Source organism: Echinops telfairi, unplaced genomic scaffold (assembly GCF_000313985.2).
Source record: "Echinops telfairi isolate 266 unplaced genomic scaffold, ASM31398v2 ScPeMD7_7424;HRSCAF=8462, whole genome shotgun sequence".
Lineage (NCBI taxonomy): Eukaryota > Metazoa > Chordata > Mammalia > Afrosoricida > Tenrecidae > Echinops > Echinops telfairi.
In genome coordinates, this window is record NW_022111324.1 from 16,738,965 (window position 1) to 16,756,121 (window position 17,157).

General features: G+C 35.8%; 1 protein-coding gene across 2 annotated transcripts in view; it reads right to left on the bottom strand.

Moving 5' to 3' along the window:
* Nucleotides 1–17,157, bottom strand: part of COP1 (COP1 E3 ubiquitin ligase) — a 185,029-nt gene that overhangs the window by 113,529 nt on the left and 54,343 nt on the right. For both annotated transcript variants that reach the window (XM_045298112.1, XM_045298111.1), the window contains exons 8-10: nt 15,143–15,200; nt 5,787–5,901; nt 3,570–3,705 (exon numbers count right to left, since the gene is read on the bottom strand). In XM_045298112.1, the coding sequence (XP_045154047.1) occupies nt 3,570–3,705; nt 5,787–5,901; nt 15,143–15,200 (309 nt within the window). The remainder of the gene's footprint in view (nt 1–3,569; nt 3,706–5,786; nt 5,902–15,142; nt 15,201–17,157) is intronic.

Below are 17,157 nucleotides of genomic sequence, written 5' to 3' on the forward strand. Positions count from 1 at the left end.
TACCAGGAGGATGGAGGGAAGGTGGGTTAGAAAGGGGGAACCAATGACAAGGATTTACATATCACCCCCTCCCTGGGAGACGGACAAAAGAAAAGTGGGTGAAGGGAGACATCGGATAATATAAGACATGACACAATAATAATAATTTATAAATCATCAAGGGTTCATGAGGGAGGGGGGAGGGGAAGGGAGGGAAAAATATGAGGCGCTGATACCAAGGGCTCAAGTAGAAGCAAATGTTTTGAGAGTGAGGAGGGCAACAAATGTACAAATGTGCTTGACACAATGGATGCATGTATAGATTATGATAAGAGTTGTATGAGCCCCCAATAAAATGATTTTTTTTAAAAAGCCCAGATATGGCTAAGTACTTAGCCTTGGCACAACCTTGGCTCCTTCAATGTCTAAAAACATTAAAAACATAGTGTGTGTATAAATTAAAACTAAATGGCTTTCAAAAATGAAGGAAAAGAATTTATTTGAAAAAATATGTAAGAATTTATAACTGAAGACTGAGCATGATAGTGGGACAAGAGGAAAGTCAAAGGAAATAGAGGAAAGAGCTAGAAGGCAAAGGGCATTTACAGAGGTCTAATTAAGGCATGTACATATGCAAATATATTTATATATGAGGATGGGGAAATAGATCTATGTGCCTATATTTATAGGTTTAGTATTCAGGTAGCAGGACATTGGGCCTTCACTCAAGTACTCCATCAATGCAAGAATACTTTCTTCTGTTAAACTGGCATTCTATGATGCTCACCTTCCCGACACCACCACTGAAGACAAAGCAGGTGAATAAGCAAAAGGGGTGAAGAAAGCTGATGGTGCCCAGCTATCAAAAGATATAGCATCTAAGGCTTGAAGGTAAACAAGCGGCCATTTAGCTCAGAAGCAACGAAGCCCACATGGAAGAAACACACCAGCCTGTGTGATCATGAAGTGCCGAAGGGATCAGTTATCAGGCATCAAAGAACAAAAAATCTTATCATAGTGAATGAGGGGGTGGAGTGCAGAGTGGAGACCCAAAGCCTATTTGGAGGCCACTATTTATCCCCTTACTGAAGTGTCTTGGGGAGGAGACGAGTCAGTCAGGGATGCGATGTAGCAACAATGAAACATACAACTTTCCTCTAGTTCCTAAATGCTTCCTGCTCCCCCACTATCATGATCCCAATTCTACCTTACAAATCTGGCTAGACCAGAGGATGTACACTGGTAAAGATAGGAACTGGAAACAGGGAATCCAGGGTGGATGATCCCTTCAGGACCAGTGGTGTGACTGGCGATACTGGGAGGGTAGAGGAAGATGGGTTGGAAAGGGGGAACCGATTACCAGGATCTACATGTTACCTCCTCCCTGGGGGACAGACAACAGAAAAGTGAGTGAAGGGAGATGTCGGACAGGGCAAGATAAGATAAAATAATAATTTATAAATTACCAAGGGTTCATTAGGAGGGGAGAGTCGGAAGGGAGGGGGAAAAAAACGAGGAGCTGATGCCAGGGGCTTACGTGGAGAGCAAATGTTTTGAGACTGTTGAGGGCAATGAATGTACAAATGTGCTTTACACAATTGATGTATGTATGGATTGTGATAAGAGTTGTATGAGCCCCTAATAAAATGATTAAAAAGGGGGGGGGAGAATTTATACCTAATATCACATAGTTTATAATTAGAAATGTGGCTTTTTGCAATATGTTCAAAAGAAATATTTTAGGTTTTTGTTCGCTTTATGTTTCTAATGAAGAATAAAATACAGTGCAGAATGAACTCCCAATGGCCAGGAAAATTAAGTAGTATTACGAAAGAGTTCTAATCCAGACTCATTCTAGTTTGGGCAAATTCTTATCATCATGAATACCTGAATCCCTATTTGGCCAGTATTTATGAAAACTGGCACAGATATTTCTGCCAATTTATACTCCAATTACATTTTTCAAGCCTTTATTGATATGTACTTTAAATTCTTCCTGTAGCTAAGATCTTGCATAAGACTGTGACACACACACACACACACACACACACACACACAATCATAAGTGCTGAGGTTTTGTTTCTCTAGAGAACCCTGTCTAACATAGGCTTTTAAGCCTATAATTCGAAAATAAATTGTTTCACGTTATTTTTTAAAATTTCTTCTTATAAAGACATTAAAATAAGATTTTAAATGTTCTAGAATCCAAGCATCCCTCTGGTTGTTCCTAATTATCACCTTAGCCTATTTCACACTAGATGTTCAATGAATTTCTGTTAAATGTACTAATTAGAAAGCCAAGTGAGAATTTTAAAATTTTATTTAGTCCCATGTATGGTAAGAGAAACTCACATTGGTAATATATAGAAAATAAATGAAAGTGTAATGTTTAGTTTATTCATTAAAGCATTCAAATTTTTATTTACTTTAAAAATATGCTTTAAGGCTTGTTCATTCAGAAGATTTGAACATGGATTAGCATTATGATATGAAAGATGTTCTTTCAATTTTCATTTAAAAATTAAAATGAATGCTCATCAATGACAGTAAAGCTACAGAAATTACGTAAATTAAAATCAACAAAAAATAACAAGATTAATTCCAATATTTGATAACACATTTGAATAAATGGTAATGAAATCAAAATCTGAACTATACGTTTTTTAATTAAATAAAAATATACATCAAACTTGTGTAATGCAACCAACACAATACAGAAATGTCTACATCAGCAAAGGTAAAAAGTCAGTAACTTCACAGCTTCTACATAGAAACTGAAAAGGAAAAGCAAATTAAACCTAAAGAAAGAAGGAAATAATAAAACTAAGAGAAGAAATCAATGAAACATACAACAGAAGGATGGGAGGAGTTTTGAGAGAGGAATTTAAGAAACCAAAAGATAGATTTTTTTTTAAATAGTAAAATTGATAAAATCCTAACCAATTATTCAGAGAAATAGTGGGAAGAAAAAAGCCAAGCAAAAAATGTCCAATTTCAGGAAAGATAGAGGGGATATATCATTACAAAATGTAAACAGTAAAAGGATAAAAAAGGAATGTTCTACCCAGCTTTCTGGGAATAATGTAACAACCTAGATGACATAGACAAACTCAATGAAAGATACAAACTACCAACGCTGAATGGAAAGCAACAACAATACTGGTTAAATTAAATAACCCTCAGTCTTCAAAAGTGAACATATTCAAAGAGTGTCCCCCGCCCTCCCCGCAGCAAAGAAAAGTACAAGTTTGGAAGGCATAATAAGGGAAAAGTATTTAAAGGAGAGATAATATCATTCTATACAATTCTATATCAATTGTATACAAACAATAAGGAGTTCTTATTAGGGGAGAAAAGAAATTACAAGAAAACAAACTAAACCCCTAACAGGTGGATTCCATCCATCATGCCATTTCAGAAATGCAGTAAGGACTAGGGAGGTTCAGAAACTTGGTTAAATTCACAGAACTAATAATTGGCAGGCAACCTGATTTAGAAACCAAACACTTAACAAAAGCCCTTGTCAAAATTAATTAGATTCCAGATGCTCTTCTAAATAAAAATAATATGGAATTCTGTCCAATACTTACCTAGAGACAATGCTGGAACCATTGTAGAGATCACTAGCATATGATAATGTGGCCAAAGGTCGTACTGAATTATATCGAGTAAACCTTGACAAACATTCTTGAAATTCATCCAACTGGCTTGCAGTACGACTGTCATCTACATGAAGGAAACAAAATAAAACAACTGAACTACAAAATAAGTCACAGAACAATCCTATAGATTGAAAACCATATAATGAAAAAGAAAAAATCTTGAAAAGACATTTCTAAGAATACTATCGATAAATTCATTATTTGCTCTTTCAGCCTTAATAAAAAATACCTTAATGTCTACTCGAAAGTTCATGCTATTACATTGTATTTTCCCATACCAACAAAAACATAACTGTATTCTCTTCACATTTTAAGCAAATATTTCATGGGAATTAAAAATAAGGATCTACTTGTCAATAAAATGTTAAACCAATTATTAAAACGAAAATTCCAGGGCAATAGAGAAGGGAGTGATAAGAAAGGAATATTTATTGTCCGGCACTATGTTTGTTAGTTTTAAGGAACAGACTTAAAGGCATATTACATTTACAGCCATGTTTAGTATCCAAATGTTTTATATCAACATGTTTTTAATTAAAAAAAGCATTATTCAACTAAAACATTTGTTCACATATCTTTTAAGTAGATCAAATCCAGCTAGAGTAGAAAACTACAGTGTATGAATGATTAATTCTTAAAACCAGGCTTTAAGTCAAGTTTATCAGTAAGCTACTCATAGATAAAGCCTGTGGAATTTAATTAATAAAATCAAGCTTACAAAAGAGGTACAAATACAGCTAATTTATTCTATCTAAAAATAGATCAAAATGGAAAGGATAAATTAAATATCACTGATTTTCAAGAATGCCTCAAGTTTAGAGCTTAATTTTCCTTTTCAAAAAAATTAAATGAATGAAAAACCCTATCAACTTAGCTTCTATTAGAGGAGGAATCTGATACATGCCAGTTATAACACTGTCTTTTAATAGTTTCGTCTTCCTGTATCATACACAGACACACACAAACATTTCCAAAATTAACTGTGATTTCTCTAATACCAACTTCGAAAGTAGTCACCATTATAAAATTAGAAGATAAAAATCATTAACTTGAAAAATTTACCATACATTGATACACATTTTTTAAAAGCAGTAATCGTTTATCTTGAGAATAATTTTAACATGAAGAAACTTCTCAGATAATTTGTAAAGAAACATCAGCCACAGAGGGCAGAGCAAACAAGAGCAAACAGCCTCATCCTTCTCCCATGGAAGGGCTGGAAATACTGATTGTAATTAACAGCCCAATGCCTACCAAACTACACCAGCAGGGTTCCTTTCATTCATAATGGGCTGGCCAAATACAAGTCCTCTGAAATCTCTCTGCTGATCATCCTCTTGCTGCTCCCCAGCCTGGTCTGGCTTTTCCATTTCTAGTTGCATTAGTGGATATTCTTCTCAATTCCCATCTGATTCTTTGTATATTTTACTAACAGTCAATATCATACCGAACTATTTATTGTTTTCACCCAATAGATTTATATTCTTTGGCAGTAATAACTAGTTCTTTCATCTTTTTATTACTAGTTATGGCCCAAGTGGCTAGAAATTATTAAATGTTGAACAGGAAGCTAGCTAGCAATATTTTCATGGGTGTTTTGGTTTTTTAATTTTATACAGCTTGACATATAAATATTAAAAATTCCAAAATAAAGAATAACTACAGGAAAGCAATATTTCCCAAGAGTTTTTAGAATCTCCACAATGCTTTGTAAGACTATGTCTAAAATATACATACAACTGTGCATTTATCAGCAGGCTTCCCCATAGTTCAAACAACTCTTTTATCAAAAATATTCAGGAAAGGGGAAGTAATAAAAGGTCAAATCAATCCCTTAAAGACTAAAAAGTGGAGCAGAAAATGCTATTTACACTGTATTGAATATAATAAGTAATCGATGATTATTTCAAGTATACTAGGGGATGTGCGTATGTTACATACACATCCTAGCCATCATTTTATGTAAAAAACCAGAACATCCATAGATTATGGTATATAAAAGTCATGGAAATAATCCCAAGCAGATACCAAAGGACAGCTATATTTGTTTCGTGAGAACTTTTGTCTATAACCACTGAATAAGAATTAAAAATTTATCTGAAATATGAATCTGAAGTATTTTAATCGAATAAATAACTTTTGTACCTGAGATACGAGACATTCTTGTAGAAAAGTAGCATTGCTCTAAGTCTTCAAAATGAGCAGTGAGTCGTTTTCGTCTTGATGCCAATGTGCTATTATACCAAGGTTGTTTCTTCGTCTAAGGTAAGAAACAGAATGACAGATACTTTTAAGTAGGAACATATCATTCGCTGCTTTGTGTAGAGCTCCAAAATGCTTGCAAGTTTCAAAAGACTATCCCATTTAAATAATTATGAATGACAAAAAAAGTTATTCTCACTTTAAAGTAAAGATAAAACCCAAATCTATTCACTTTTTAAAAACTAATATATGATCAGAAATAAGACCTAAAGGTTAGTTTTCTTATTTACTAAAATGAGAAAATTCTTTCAACTTTCCAAATTGAAAGTAGTTAGAATTCATGATAATTACTATTTTGAAATTTATAATTTTAAAAATTACAAACCTAAAAATTGGGACAACAGTGTTCATTTAAATAAAAACTAAAGGCATGTTTCATTATCCCTAAATACTGCAGTACTACATCCTTTGAATTAAACAAATAGTACTGGATTATAGGAAATATTTAAGTTATCATTGTTTATTGCATTTAGGGGGAGCAATTTGTACTACTAATACGTAAGCACTATTATTTGTAAGGGCAGAATAATTAAGTCATAGACATGTGTGTGTATACATATATACATACACACAACACACACACGTGTACACACGCAGGGTCTTCAGAAAGTTCATGGAAAGTTTACGGGCACATTCCATCGCAGTCCAGCATATTCTACTGCCTGGCAGCCCAACAATGTGTCACAGAACTGGTACATAGGGTTTTACTGGCTATAGTATTTACAGGACCCGATCACCACTTTTCTTCCACATTACCAATAGGTGTATCTGAATCACCATCCTTTTGGCTAATAATCATGAGCTAACCCAAGAACCTTATTGATAAATTATGTAAAAAGCAAACATCAATGACCCTAAATATATATTATTTAATGTATTTATACAATTCAAAGGATATGGCAAGGAACCCACAAACAGTTTTTACCTATCAAGGGTTAGGTATATAAAAAGATGCATGTGAGTCATAAAGATATCATAAGATAATATAAGTTTATAAATACTTAGACAACAATAATAAATGCATTAAGTTAAGAAATAGTAAAGCACTAGATGAACCAAGAAAATCCTAGAAAATCCTTGTTAGTTATACTAAATGCTGGGTAAGAATAATATTTTATACTACTGTTAGTCTGAAAAGAAAATAATTTTTAAATATATAGAAAACAAACTAAAGGTGATGGTGAACGAAATATAATCACACAGGAGAAAAAAGTGGGGTAGAAGAAGAGAGGGCTTATCTGGATGGTCCGTGGGAGGCACAAGCAGTTTGAGACTGGCTGCTAACCTACAGGTTGGCAATGCAAGTATCCCTAGCAGTGCTAGAAAACTGGATACCCATGGAATAAGATTTTAACATACAGTAACAAATAAATCTTCATAAAACAAACAAACAACAAAAAAAACAAACAAAGGCTGGGGATCTGCTTCTGTAAGGATTACAGCCAAGACAAGTTTATGGAGTTACCTTACCTTCTCTAGCACATGGGGTCGCATGAGTTGGAATCAGATTAACAACAATTTTTTATTTATCTACATGGAGCTGGGTTTTGGAGGCTTAAACCAGGGGCTCACCACAGGCAGAAGAACTGAACACAGAATTTATAAACTTCAAGAGAAATCTGAAGGAATTACTGTGAACAAAACAGCATCAGTCATCAGAGTGGGGGAGGGGAGGCATTTAAGAACGAGAGGAAAGTTGTATGTTTCGTCGTCGTTGCTACCTTGCACCCTGACTGGCTCATATCCTCCCCGCGACCTTTCTGTAAGGGGGTGTCCAGTTTCCTACAGATGGGCTTTGGGTCTGCACTTTGTACTCACCCTCATTTACAATGATATGATTTTTTTGTTCTTTGATGCCTGATACCTAGTCCCTTCTACACCTCATGGTCACACAGGCTGGTGTGCTTAATCCATGTGGGCTTTGTTGCTTCTGAGCTAGCTGGCTGCTTGTTTTACCTGCAAACCTTTAAGACCCTAGATGCTTTATCTTTTGATAGCCGGGCACCATCCACTTTCTTCCCTACATTTGCGTACGCACACATTTATCTTCAGCAATCGTGTCAGGAAGTTGTGCTTCTTGGAATGCCAATTTAATAGAACAAAGTGTTTTTGCATTGAATACGTACTGGAATGCTTCCCTCTACTCCCCCACCCCACTATCATGATCCCAATTTTACCTTACAAATCTGGCTAGAGCAGAGGATGTACACTGGTACAGATTGGAACTGGAAACACAGGGTATCCAGGACAGATGATCCTTTCAGGACCAATGGTGAGAATGGTCATACCGGGAGCGTGGAGGGAAGGTGGAGTAGAAAGGGGAAACCGATTACAAGGATCTACATATAACCTCCTCCCTGGGGGATGGACAACAGAAAAGTGGGTGGAGGGAGATGTCAGATAGTGTAAAATATGACAAAATAATAATAGTTTATAAATCATCAAGGTTCATGAGGGAGGGGGGAACAGGGAGGGAAGGGGAAAAATGAGCTGATATCAAGGGCTCAAGTAGAAAGCTAATGTTTTTGACACAATGGATGTATGTATGGACTGTGATAAGAGTTGTACGAGCACCCAATAAAATGATTTAAAAAAATAAACAGCATCAGTCAAGAAGATAGAATTTTTCAAAGAGAAGATAGGAAATCTCAAAGATGGAAAGATAAAATTGAAAAGGCCACCAACCAGGGAACTAAGAATCATAGTTCCATGGGACTCCACTATCAAATGGCACAGCAATGTTCACAAAAACAATGTTCTATATCTTAGTTTGGTGTGTGTAGAGTGGGAGGGGTGTTTTAAAAGCGACCGAGTGGCTTAGATGCAAATATTCGTATCTCTTTCTTTCCAATTAAAGAAGATCAAAGAAAACTGAAGACTCATGAAAACAATTATTCCAATGGACTCATAAGCACAAAAGCAGTATACTCCATGAACCTGAGACCAAGAAGAACTAGATGATGCCTGGCTACCATTACTGACTATCTTATCAGGATCACAATTGAATGTCCTGGGCAGAGAGGGAGAGAGCACGGCGGGGGGTGGGGTAATAACAAAATTGACCATGATAAAAAAGACAATGCATATTGACTTGGAAAATATTGGTGAAACTCCTGAGACTATGCCCCGTAGTAGCCCTTCAGGTCTGGAAATAAACTCTCCACCGTGACTTAATTTTCAGCCAAATAACAGACAGGTCTGTAAGGGGAATAATAACAGAAGAGAGATACATACACCTTACACTCATCAATATCTGAGATTCAAGGGCAACATTTATCCAAGTTCAGAGCAGTTAGAAAATGAGAAGGAATGGAAATAGGAAACACAGGGAAGAAATGGGGAAAACAATGTTATAATGTAGGGAATGCAATCAATGAGATAAAACAAAAATGTGTATGATTTGTTGAATAGAAAACTGATCTCCTCTGTAAACCTGCACCCAATTCACAATAAAGCTTTTTTTAAAAAAAATTAGTAGGCCACTAAAGAATCCCAGAAAAAGAGTAAAATATTGAAGAAGATTTGAAGAGTTGATGGTTGAAATTTTCTAGAACTGATAATAGATATGAGTCCACAGTTGCAGAAATTATTCTTATAAAGTAGGGAACTGTTATAGTTACAGAATTTCATGCCAACTTGATAAATAAGAATGAACAGGTGGAGTCTAGCCTGTCAATCAGGTCACGGTCTGATGATCCCTCCTTGTGAGCGTGCACTTCTCATGAGGATTCTGGGACTCCGTCTCTTCCTCCCAGGATTCAGGAGACACTATCTCTCCACTTCACATTCCTTTTGACAAGCCGCATGGAGCTATGCTGATGGGCAGCCAGAGCCCTAGAGCTGGAGGAGCCACAAAGAGACCCATGACAGGGCTGAGATACTTCTACCTCAACTGATCCACAAGAGTTCCCACCCACTGGCCTGTGATCTTCCTGCATTCGTCAGCATTGCACATGTTGTGTGAGTCTGAAGAGAATTATAGATTGGTATTGGGCACATGGGCTAATTTCGGACTTCGGAACTTAATCTAGACTGGGCTGGGATGTTTTATTAATGTATAATTACTTCTTGATACAAAGTTCTCTATTACATATTTATGAGTGTCTCTGGATTTGTTTCTCTAGTCAACCTGGACTAACACAGTAATTTAAAAGAAAAATGTTTCTAGATACCATAAAGTGACACTGAAAGGCAGTATTTAAATAAGATAGAACAGATAATTTACCTGTGGGGTGGGGGGAACACTAAATTAGCAAAGTGCTTAACAGCAATAAAAGCTAGACCACAGTAGAATAACATCTTCAAAGATTTGACAAAAACTTGCTCTAACCTAAAATTCAGGATCTACCAAACCTATCTCACAATAACATGCAAACAAAGCTTATTACCAAAAATCCATTTCTTTTTTTTTTTTTTTAAACATTTTATTAGGGGCTCATACAACTGTTATCCCAATCCATACACACATCAATTGTGTAAAGCGTATTTGTACATCATTTCTCAAAAAAAATCCATTTCTTAAAGAATTTCAGAAAGTGCGTATTGATCTACAGTAACACAAAAGAGAAGATTTGAAATACAAAATGAGTGAAAAAAGAGCTAGGGATAAAATAAAAAATTATTTTATTTTATCTGAATATTTCTGTTAGTTACGATATTTCATATTGGAGTTTAACAATAAAGGATAGGTGCAGAGAATAATAGTAATATTAAGTCTGAAGGGAGAGATCAAAATTAGCATTTAAAATTTTTCCTCTAAATGTTTTAATTGTGAAATGTGTGGATTTACATATAAATTTTTGATGACTTCCACTTTTCCTAGATTCATACTCCATACATTCTACATTCTGATTATTAATGGATGTTTACAGCTGTTTCTTTTCATTCTGAGGCATGTCCCATCAGCAAATGAAGGTCCTTTTGGCAGACCACGGTATTTTTAATACATTCTTTGCCAGCACTGCAATTCAAATGCATTGATTTTTCTTCAGTCTTCCTAATTCATATCCAACTTTCACATGCATGTGAGACAACTCAAAATACCACGGTTTGTGTCAGGTACACCTCAGCCCTCAAAGTAACACCCTTGTTTTCAACACTTTACAGGGGTCTTGTGTAGCAGTTTTACCAAATGCAATGCATCGTTTGATCTCTTGACTACTGCTTCCATGAACGATGACTGTGAATTCTAACAAGATGAAATCCTTGACAACTTCAACTTTGTCTCCATCTATCATGATGTTGTGTACCTACTGGTCTAGTTATGAGGATTTTTATTTTCTTTACATTGACTTGTAATTCAAACAGAACGCTGAAATCTTTGACCTTCATCACCAAGTACTTCATGACCTCCTCACTATCAGCAAGCAAAGTTGTGTTATCTGCATATCACAGTCTTTTGGTAAGTTTTCCTCTAATCCTGGTGCCACGTTCTTCATATAAACCTATTCATTTTGGGTGACTGTTCTGGTACTGAAAACAGCATTGGCCTAGCTTCCAGTATCACAGCCACACACAAGCCACCACAGTATGCCAAACTGAGAGACAAGAGGGAGTTATGAAGATAGCCTCACATTAGTGATTTAGAAGGAAACTCAACCAAATGGGTCTTAGCTCTGGATTGGATACTATTGGAAAATAGGGTTCATTTTATGCCTGAGTATTGCAATTTTATCTATGACAATAGATAAAATTAAGTGAGAATAAAGAAAAGATGCATAATGCTATTAGCCAATGTAGAATGAGGTTTGGTCTTTTTTTTGAAAGCAGTCTTGTTTTTCTGTGTGCTTAGACAACCTTACCGAGTGATATGGTCTTCTGTTTCACTTCATCAAGGTCAGAGAGGAACCCTGTCTAAAGTTGATGTTCTGCTTGAGAACACCCAAGAACTCACTGTGAATGCCATGTCAGTTTCCAGATAGAGATGGCTTTCAGTTCTTAGAGTTTCCTTCAATTAAAGTTTTTCTCCCGAGGCATGTTTAATGTATATGTACTTTGTTTACGGACATAATATATTTTACTCAGTGTCTTGTAAAAAAGACAAGAGCTAGTGTTTTCACAACTACTCAAAGGTTCTAAAATCTAAGAAAGTCAAATGCATGCATCCATGCATGCATATGAAGATAAAGGTGTTATCGGTTTCCCATAGCCAAATGTTGCTGGATATTATTCAAATATTACATGCGAGTCTATCTAGGTTCACAGTGATAGAATAGCTTAGTTATCATTTTGCTTTTTATATTCTTTACTGATGACACATAATTCAATTAATTCTTTTGTCCTCAGACAAAACTCTTATTTGCAAGAGTGTCCTCACTCTTATTTGCAGGCAGCAATTCCATTTAAATAAAACCATCAAAAACTTATGATAATAAATTAACTTAATTGTCTTTAAAGTTCAGTTTCCTGGTACACTTTAAAACTATAAATCTTTAATAGAAAAAGAAATAAAAGGTGACCACAGTGCATGCTTACACTGTCCGCTCCCATACCGAAAAATAAGTTACAGCACTGGCATGGGTGATTTAGCACTGTCCCTGTGTTTATGATAACTAAAGTATCTTTTACATGATATATGGACTGAGAATTCTGTAACTAATGTATCACAAATAAATTAATTTAGGCTACTATTTCTGAAAATGATCAGTTTTAGGAAAATTGTATTTCAAGCCTAAATCATGGTTAATTAAAGTTCAAGGCTCTAAAAATCTTTAATTTTAATAATGGCAAATAATCATTTTCCCCACTTACTACAGATTATCCCAGTCATATTACAAGTTGTCTAGGGTCCCTTTTACCTTCCAATCAGCAGTGTTTCAACATGTTGAAGATGTTATATTATACAGTGCATTTCAACTGCTTGTCAAAACTCAACGGTTCTACAGAATTTTCAAGCTCCCACTCATATCTGATGCTCGTTTACAGATACAGACTTATTACTCATAATGAATTTTGAAGAAAAAAAAAAACTTTCTACCCTTACAGCTCTTTAAAAATTTAACCACTAGTTGCTGGTTCTTTTTGTCCAATATTTCATTTCAAAATAACATTAAATAATGCATACCATTAGAAGTAATGCCTTAACATTACAGCTTTAGGCTAGGATACTCTACAGAGATTCAACAGAACAGTTCCAATTAGAGAATATCATGAAACAAACCTGAATTGGATAAAAATTTTAAATGAATTCAAAATGTTTTGAATACAGGATCTCAATAAAAGAGAGAGGGTGTAGCATCTTCTATCTAGCACGCTTATGTATTATTTTTAAGTATTTTGAATATTTGTCTAAAGAAAAATAAACCTAAGAGGTTTATTTTGTTTTGCTAAAAAAAAAGTCACTTCATATCTCCTCACATGAAGTAAATATGCATTAAACATGCATCTTCACTTTTCTTTCCTTATCAAAGATATAGTCAATTAATATGCCCCTTCTAGCCTTAATATCTTTAATGGTATACTCTAAATTCCAGCCTCTTTGCCAAGGAGCCCTGTGGCACAGTGGGTTACATATGGGCTGTTCAAAGGTCAGCAGGTCAAATTGCCAGTCGCTCTAAGAAAGAACGATGAGGCTTTCTTCTCCCCTGAAGTGTTAGTCTCAGTTCTCCTCTGTTTAATAGTGTCACTGTTGTTTGGCATTTACTCCATGGCAATAAGTTTGGGGGTTTTTTGGTTTAGCCTCTGTGCCTATGGTTATAATCCCACTTTGGAAGTGCTATATTTTGCTAATGGACAGGATTAAGTATTAATTAATTTTTGATTAAAGATTGAAGGATGCATGCTGAGTCTCTACCTTACTAGAGTGTACAAATTAAGTCATCATCCTTTTGTTTCCTCCAGGGTCTGGTCTGCTGACAGACAAAATCTTATACCTCCATCAAGCCATTCCTCTGCCATTTCAGAGGCAGAACAAGAGAATCCTGGGACGATCAACAAAGAAGCACCATAGGAATAAGTTTGAGGGGCCTATAAAGTGAGGCTGAGACCAGAGGCACCAGACACCAGGCAGAGAAAACATGGGACAAAGGAGCCTCTTCGAGACAGAGCAGAGGGACAGTGCCCCTGAGATAAAGATACATGAGGTAGACCAGCAGGCAGGCTTTCTGGCCTAAGGAATCACATGGCGGAGAGGCTAAGGATCAAAGAGAGACTTGATTGCTGGCTGAAAAGAAGTGCTACTGTAGACCTTACAGTTTACTGATCCTGAGTTGCAGTAACCTGTAACTTCCCTAATAAAACCCAATAATTGTGAATCCTCTGTAGTTCCATGTGACCATTACAATCAATTATCAAGCAAAGTAGAAAAGTAGAGTGTTGTGGGAGGAACAACTGATGTCAGAGTAGGGTGAAAGAAGGGTGGAAATTACAGGCAAGTCTGATCTTTAACATATGGCAATTGGTCTTGGATTTGTGTGGAGCTGGATCTTCTCCCTTGTATAGCCAAAGGAGGTCAAATGTTGCCTCCAAGCCATTTTCATAAAAGGTTATTAAAACAAAAAGATTTTTTAAATGATACTAAAATAATTGGAAAAATCTGAGTAAAATCTAGGGGTTGGATAACAGTATCAATGTTAAAACTGGATTTTTGTAAGGATTTATGGGCATTTTTAGAGGCTAAGGGGCATTAAGATTGCACCATACTCTATCTAGAGGAAAAAGTTGTCTGTATATATTTAGACGGAAGAAACAGAATGAACAAATATAATAAATGCTAACATTTGGACAAACTAGGTTACAGGCATAAAGAAACTCATTTTACTAGTCCTTTAACTTTTAAGTTCAAAATTATTTCAAAATTTTAAAAAAATTTTCAAGCATGACAGACCTCAAGTATATGAAAAACATCAGCATCCAGAATCTGGAGAATAAAGACAGTAAAAGCCAAAATAATCATGCAATTACTTAGGTGGAAAAAAGGTAAAGATAGTGCAGTGAAACTGGGTATAGACTACTTTCAATAGAAAAATGTAATGTTTTAACATAATGATGGGAAGTTCATTAATGGAATGTAGTTTCCATAACACCAAAAGAAATCATCCCCCAATTATTCACAATTTCTTCTTGAAGTATCTCTTTCCTCTCAATAGATATTACCAATATAACTTTTAGATTTATCATTGATAAACAATAGTAGCTCATTTTGCCATTATGTGTGAGAGCTATTCAAGTCATAATTTATAATATTACAACTCAGGTGACTCCGGGTATCACTAAAGCATACTGTGAGAAATATAATTTACCTGAGAACTGCCACTGAAACCTGGAGGTTGGCTGTATTCTGTGGAATCAATAATACTACTGCAAAATGAAGAAAGAAAAATGTGATTCAGTGTTTACATTATTTAATCAATAGAAATGTTAGATTTAACATACATAAAACCAAAATATTTCTCCTTTCTCAAAGAAAACATTTACTAAGAATAATTTGATTAGGTATCAAATAATTACTTAACAGAAGTGAGTATTTCTTGCCCCTTCACCCTACCATGTCAAATACACACACAAAGATGGAATATCAATAGGGAACTTCCGCACACAAGGCAGAGATGTATGGATTTGCCGTTATTTCATGTACAAGCAAATTATTAAACTGCTCAGAACCTTATTTAAGGAATATTGTGCTTAGAGTACTGGAAATACAATACAGTATGTAACCAGATTCTATGCTTAATAACCTACTTGGTCTAAAGAATGTCATAATCCACACATTCTTAGGACTTTCCCAGTGATTGTACTGTCTCCAAAAAGTACTCCAGACAACACCTAGCTGGTGATACACTCATGAGGTGACTTTTGTGGGGGCTATCCAGACCAGAAAGACCTACATGATGTTAATCATATGATGGGGAAGGCCTGGAGAGGGAGTTCAACCTTTTGGGACAATGATTCAATTAATCATGACTACTTAATGAGACACCCCAATAAAAGACCTTGAGTCTCTATGGACATCTTGATTAACAAAAGGTGAAGATACTTAAAGGAAGGTAGCAAATCTTTTTTTTTTTAAATAAAGCATCATATTGGGGGTTCCTCAACTCTTATAAAATAATCCATACATTAATTGTATCAAGCACATTTGTACTTATGTTGAAATCATTTCTAAAACATTTTCTTTCTACTTGAACCCTTGGTATCAACTCCTCTTTTTTCCCATTACTCCCAAACCTTCGTGAACCCTTGATAATATATTATTTTAATTTTCATATTTTACACAGTCTGCTATCTCCCTTCATCCACATTTCTGTTGTTCATCCCTCTTGGGTGGGGTGGGAGTGTGTGGGGCTATCATTTCCCCCTTTCGCCCCCTTCCCTCCACCCTTTTCCCTCTACCCTCATGGTATTGCTACTCTCATTATTGGTCCTGAGGGGTTTATCTGTCCTGGATTCTGTGTGTCGAGAGATCTTATCTGTACCCATGTACATGCTCTGGTCTAGCCGGATTTGTAAAGTAGAACTAGGGTCATGATAGTGGAGGTGGAAGGGGTAGGGGGAACATTAAAGAACTAGAGGAATATTGTGTGTTTCATCAGAACTATACTGCAACCTGGCTGGCTCATCCCTTTCGTGTGATCACTCTGTGAGGGAATATCCAATTGTCTACAGTTGGGATTTGGGTCTCCAATCCAATCCCCCTCATTTGCATGGAAATGGTTGTTTATTTGGGGTCTTCTGATATCTGATCCAAGCGACAACTTGTGATCACACAGGCTGGTGTGCTTCTTCCATGTGGGCTTTGTTGCTTCCCTGCTAGATGGCCATTTATTTAACTTAAAGCCTTTAAGACCCCAGATACTACATCTTGTAATAGCCAGGCATCATCAGCTTTCTTCACATTAGCTTATGCACCCAGTTTGTATTCAGCGATCATGTTAGAAAGGTGAGCAGCATGGAATGCCGGGTTATTAGAACAAAGTGTTGTGTTGAGGGAGGACTTGAGTAGAGGCCCAATGTCTGTCTGCTACCTTAATACTTAACCTATAAATATATGTACTTAGACCTATATACCTATGTTACATATTAATATATTTACATATATACATGCCTATGTTTATAGCTCTAAAAGTGTCTTTCGCCTCCTAGTTCCTCTATTTCCTTTTACTTTCCTCTTGTCTCACTGTCATGTTTGACTTCCATTGGCTCTCTCCTTCTGCTCAGCTACATTGCACTTGACTGAACCCCACCGGGCATTCTATGCCCTCCTTGCCATCGATTTTAGATCTCCTGTTCCATTGTCCTTGGGTTTGCTGACTCCCCT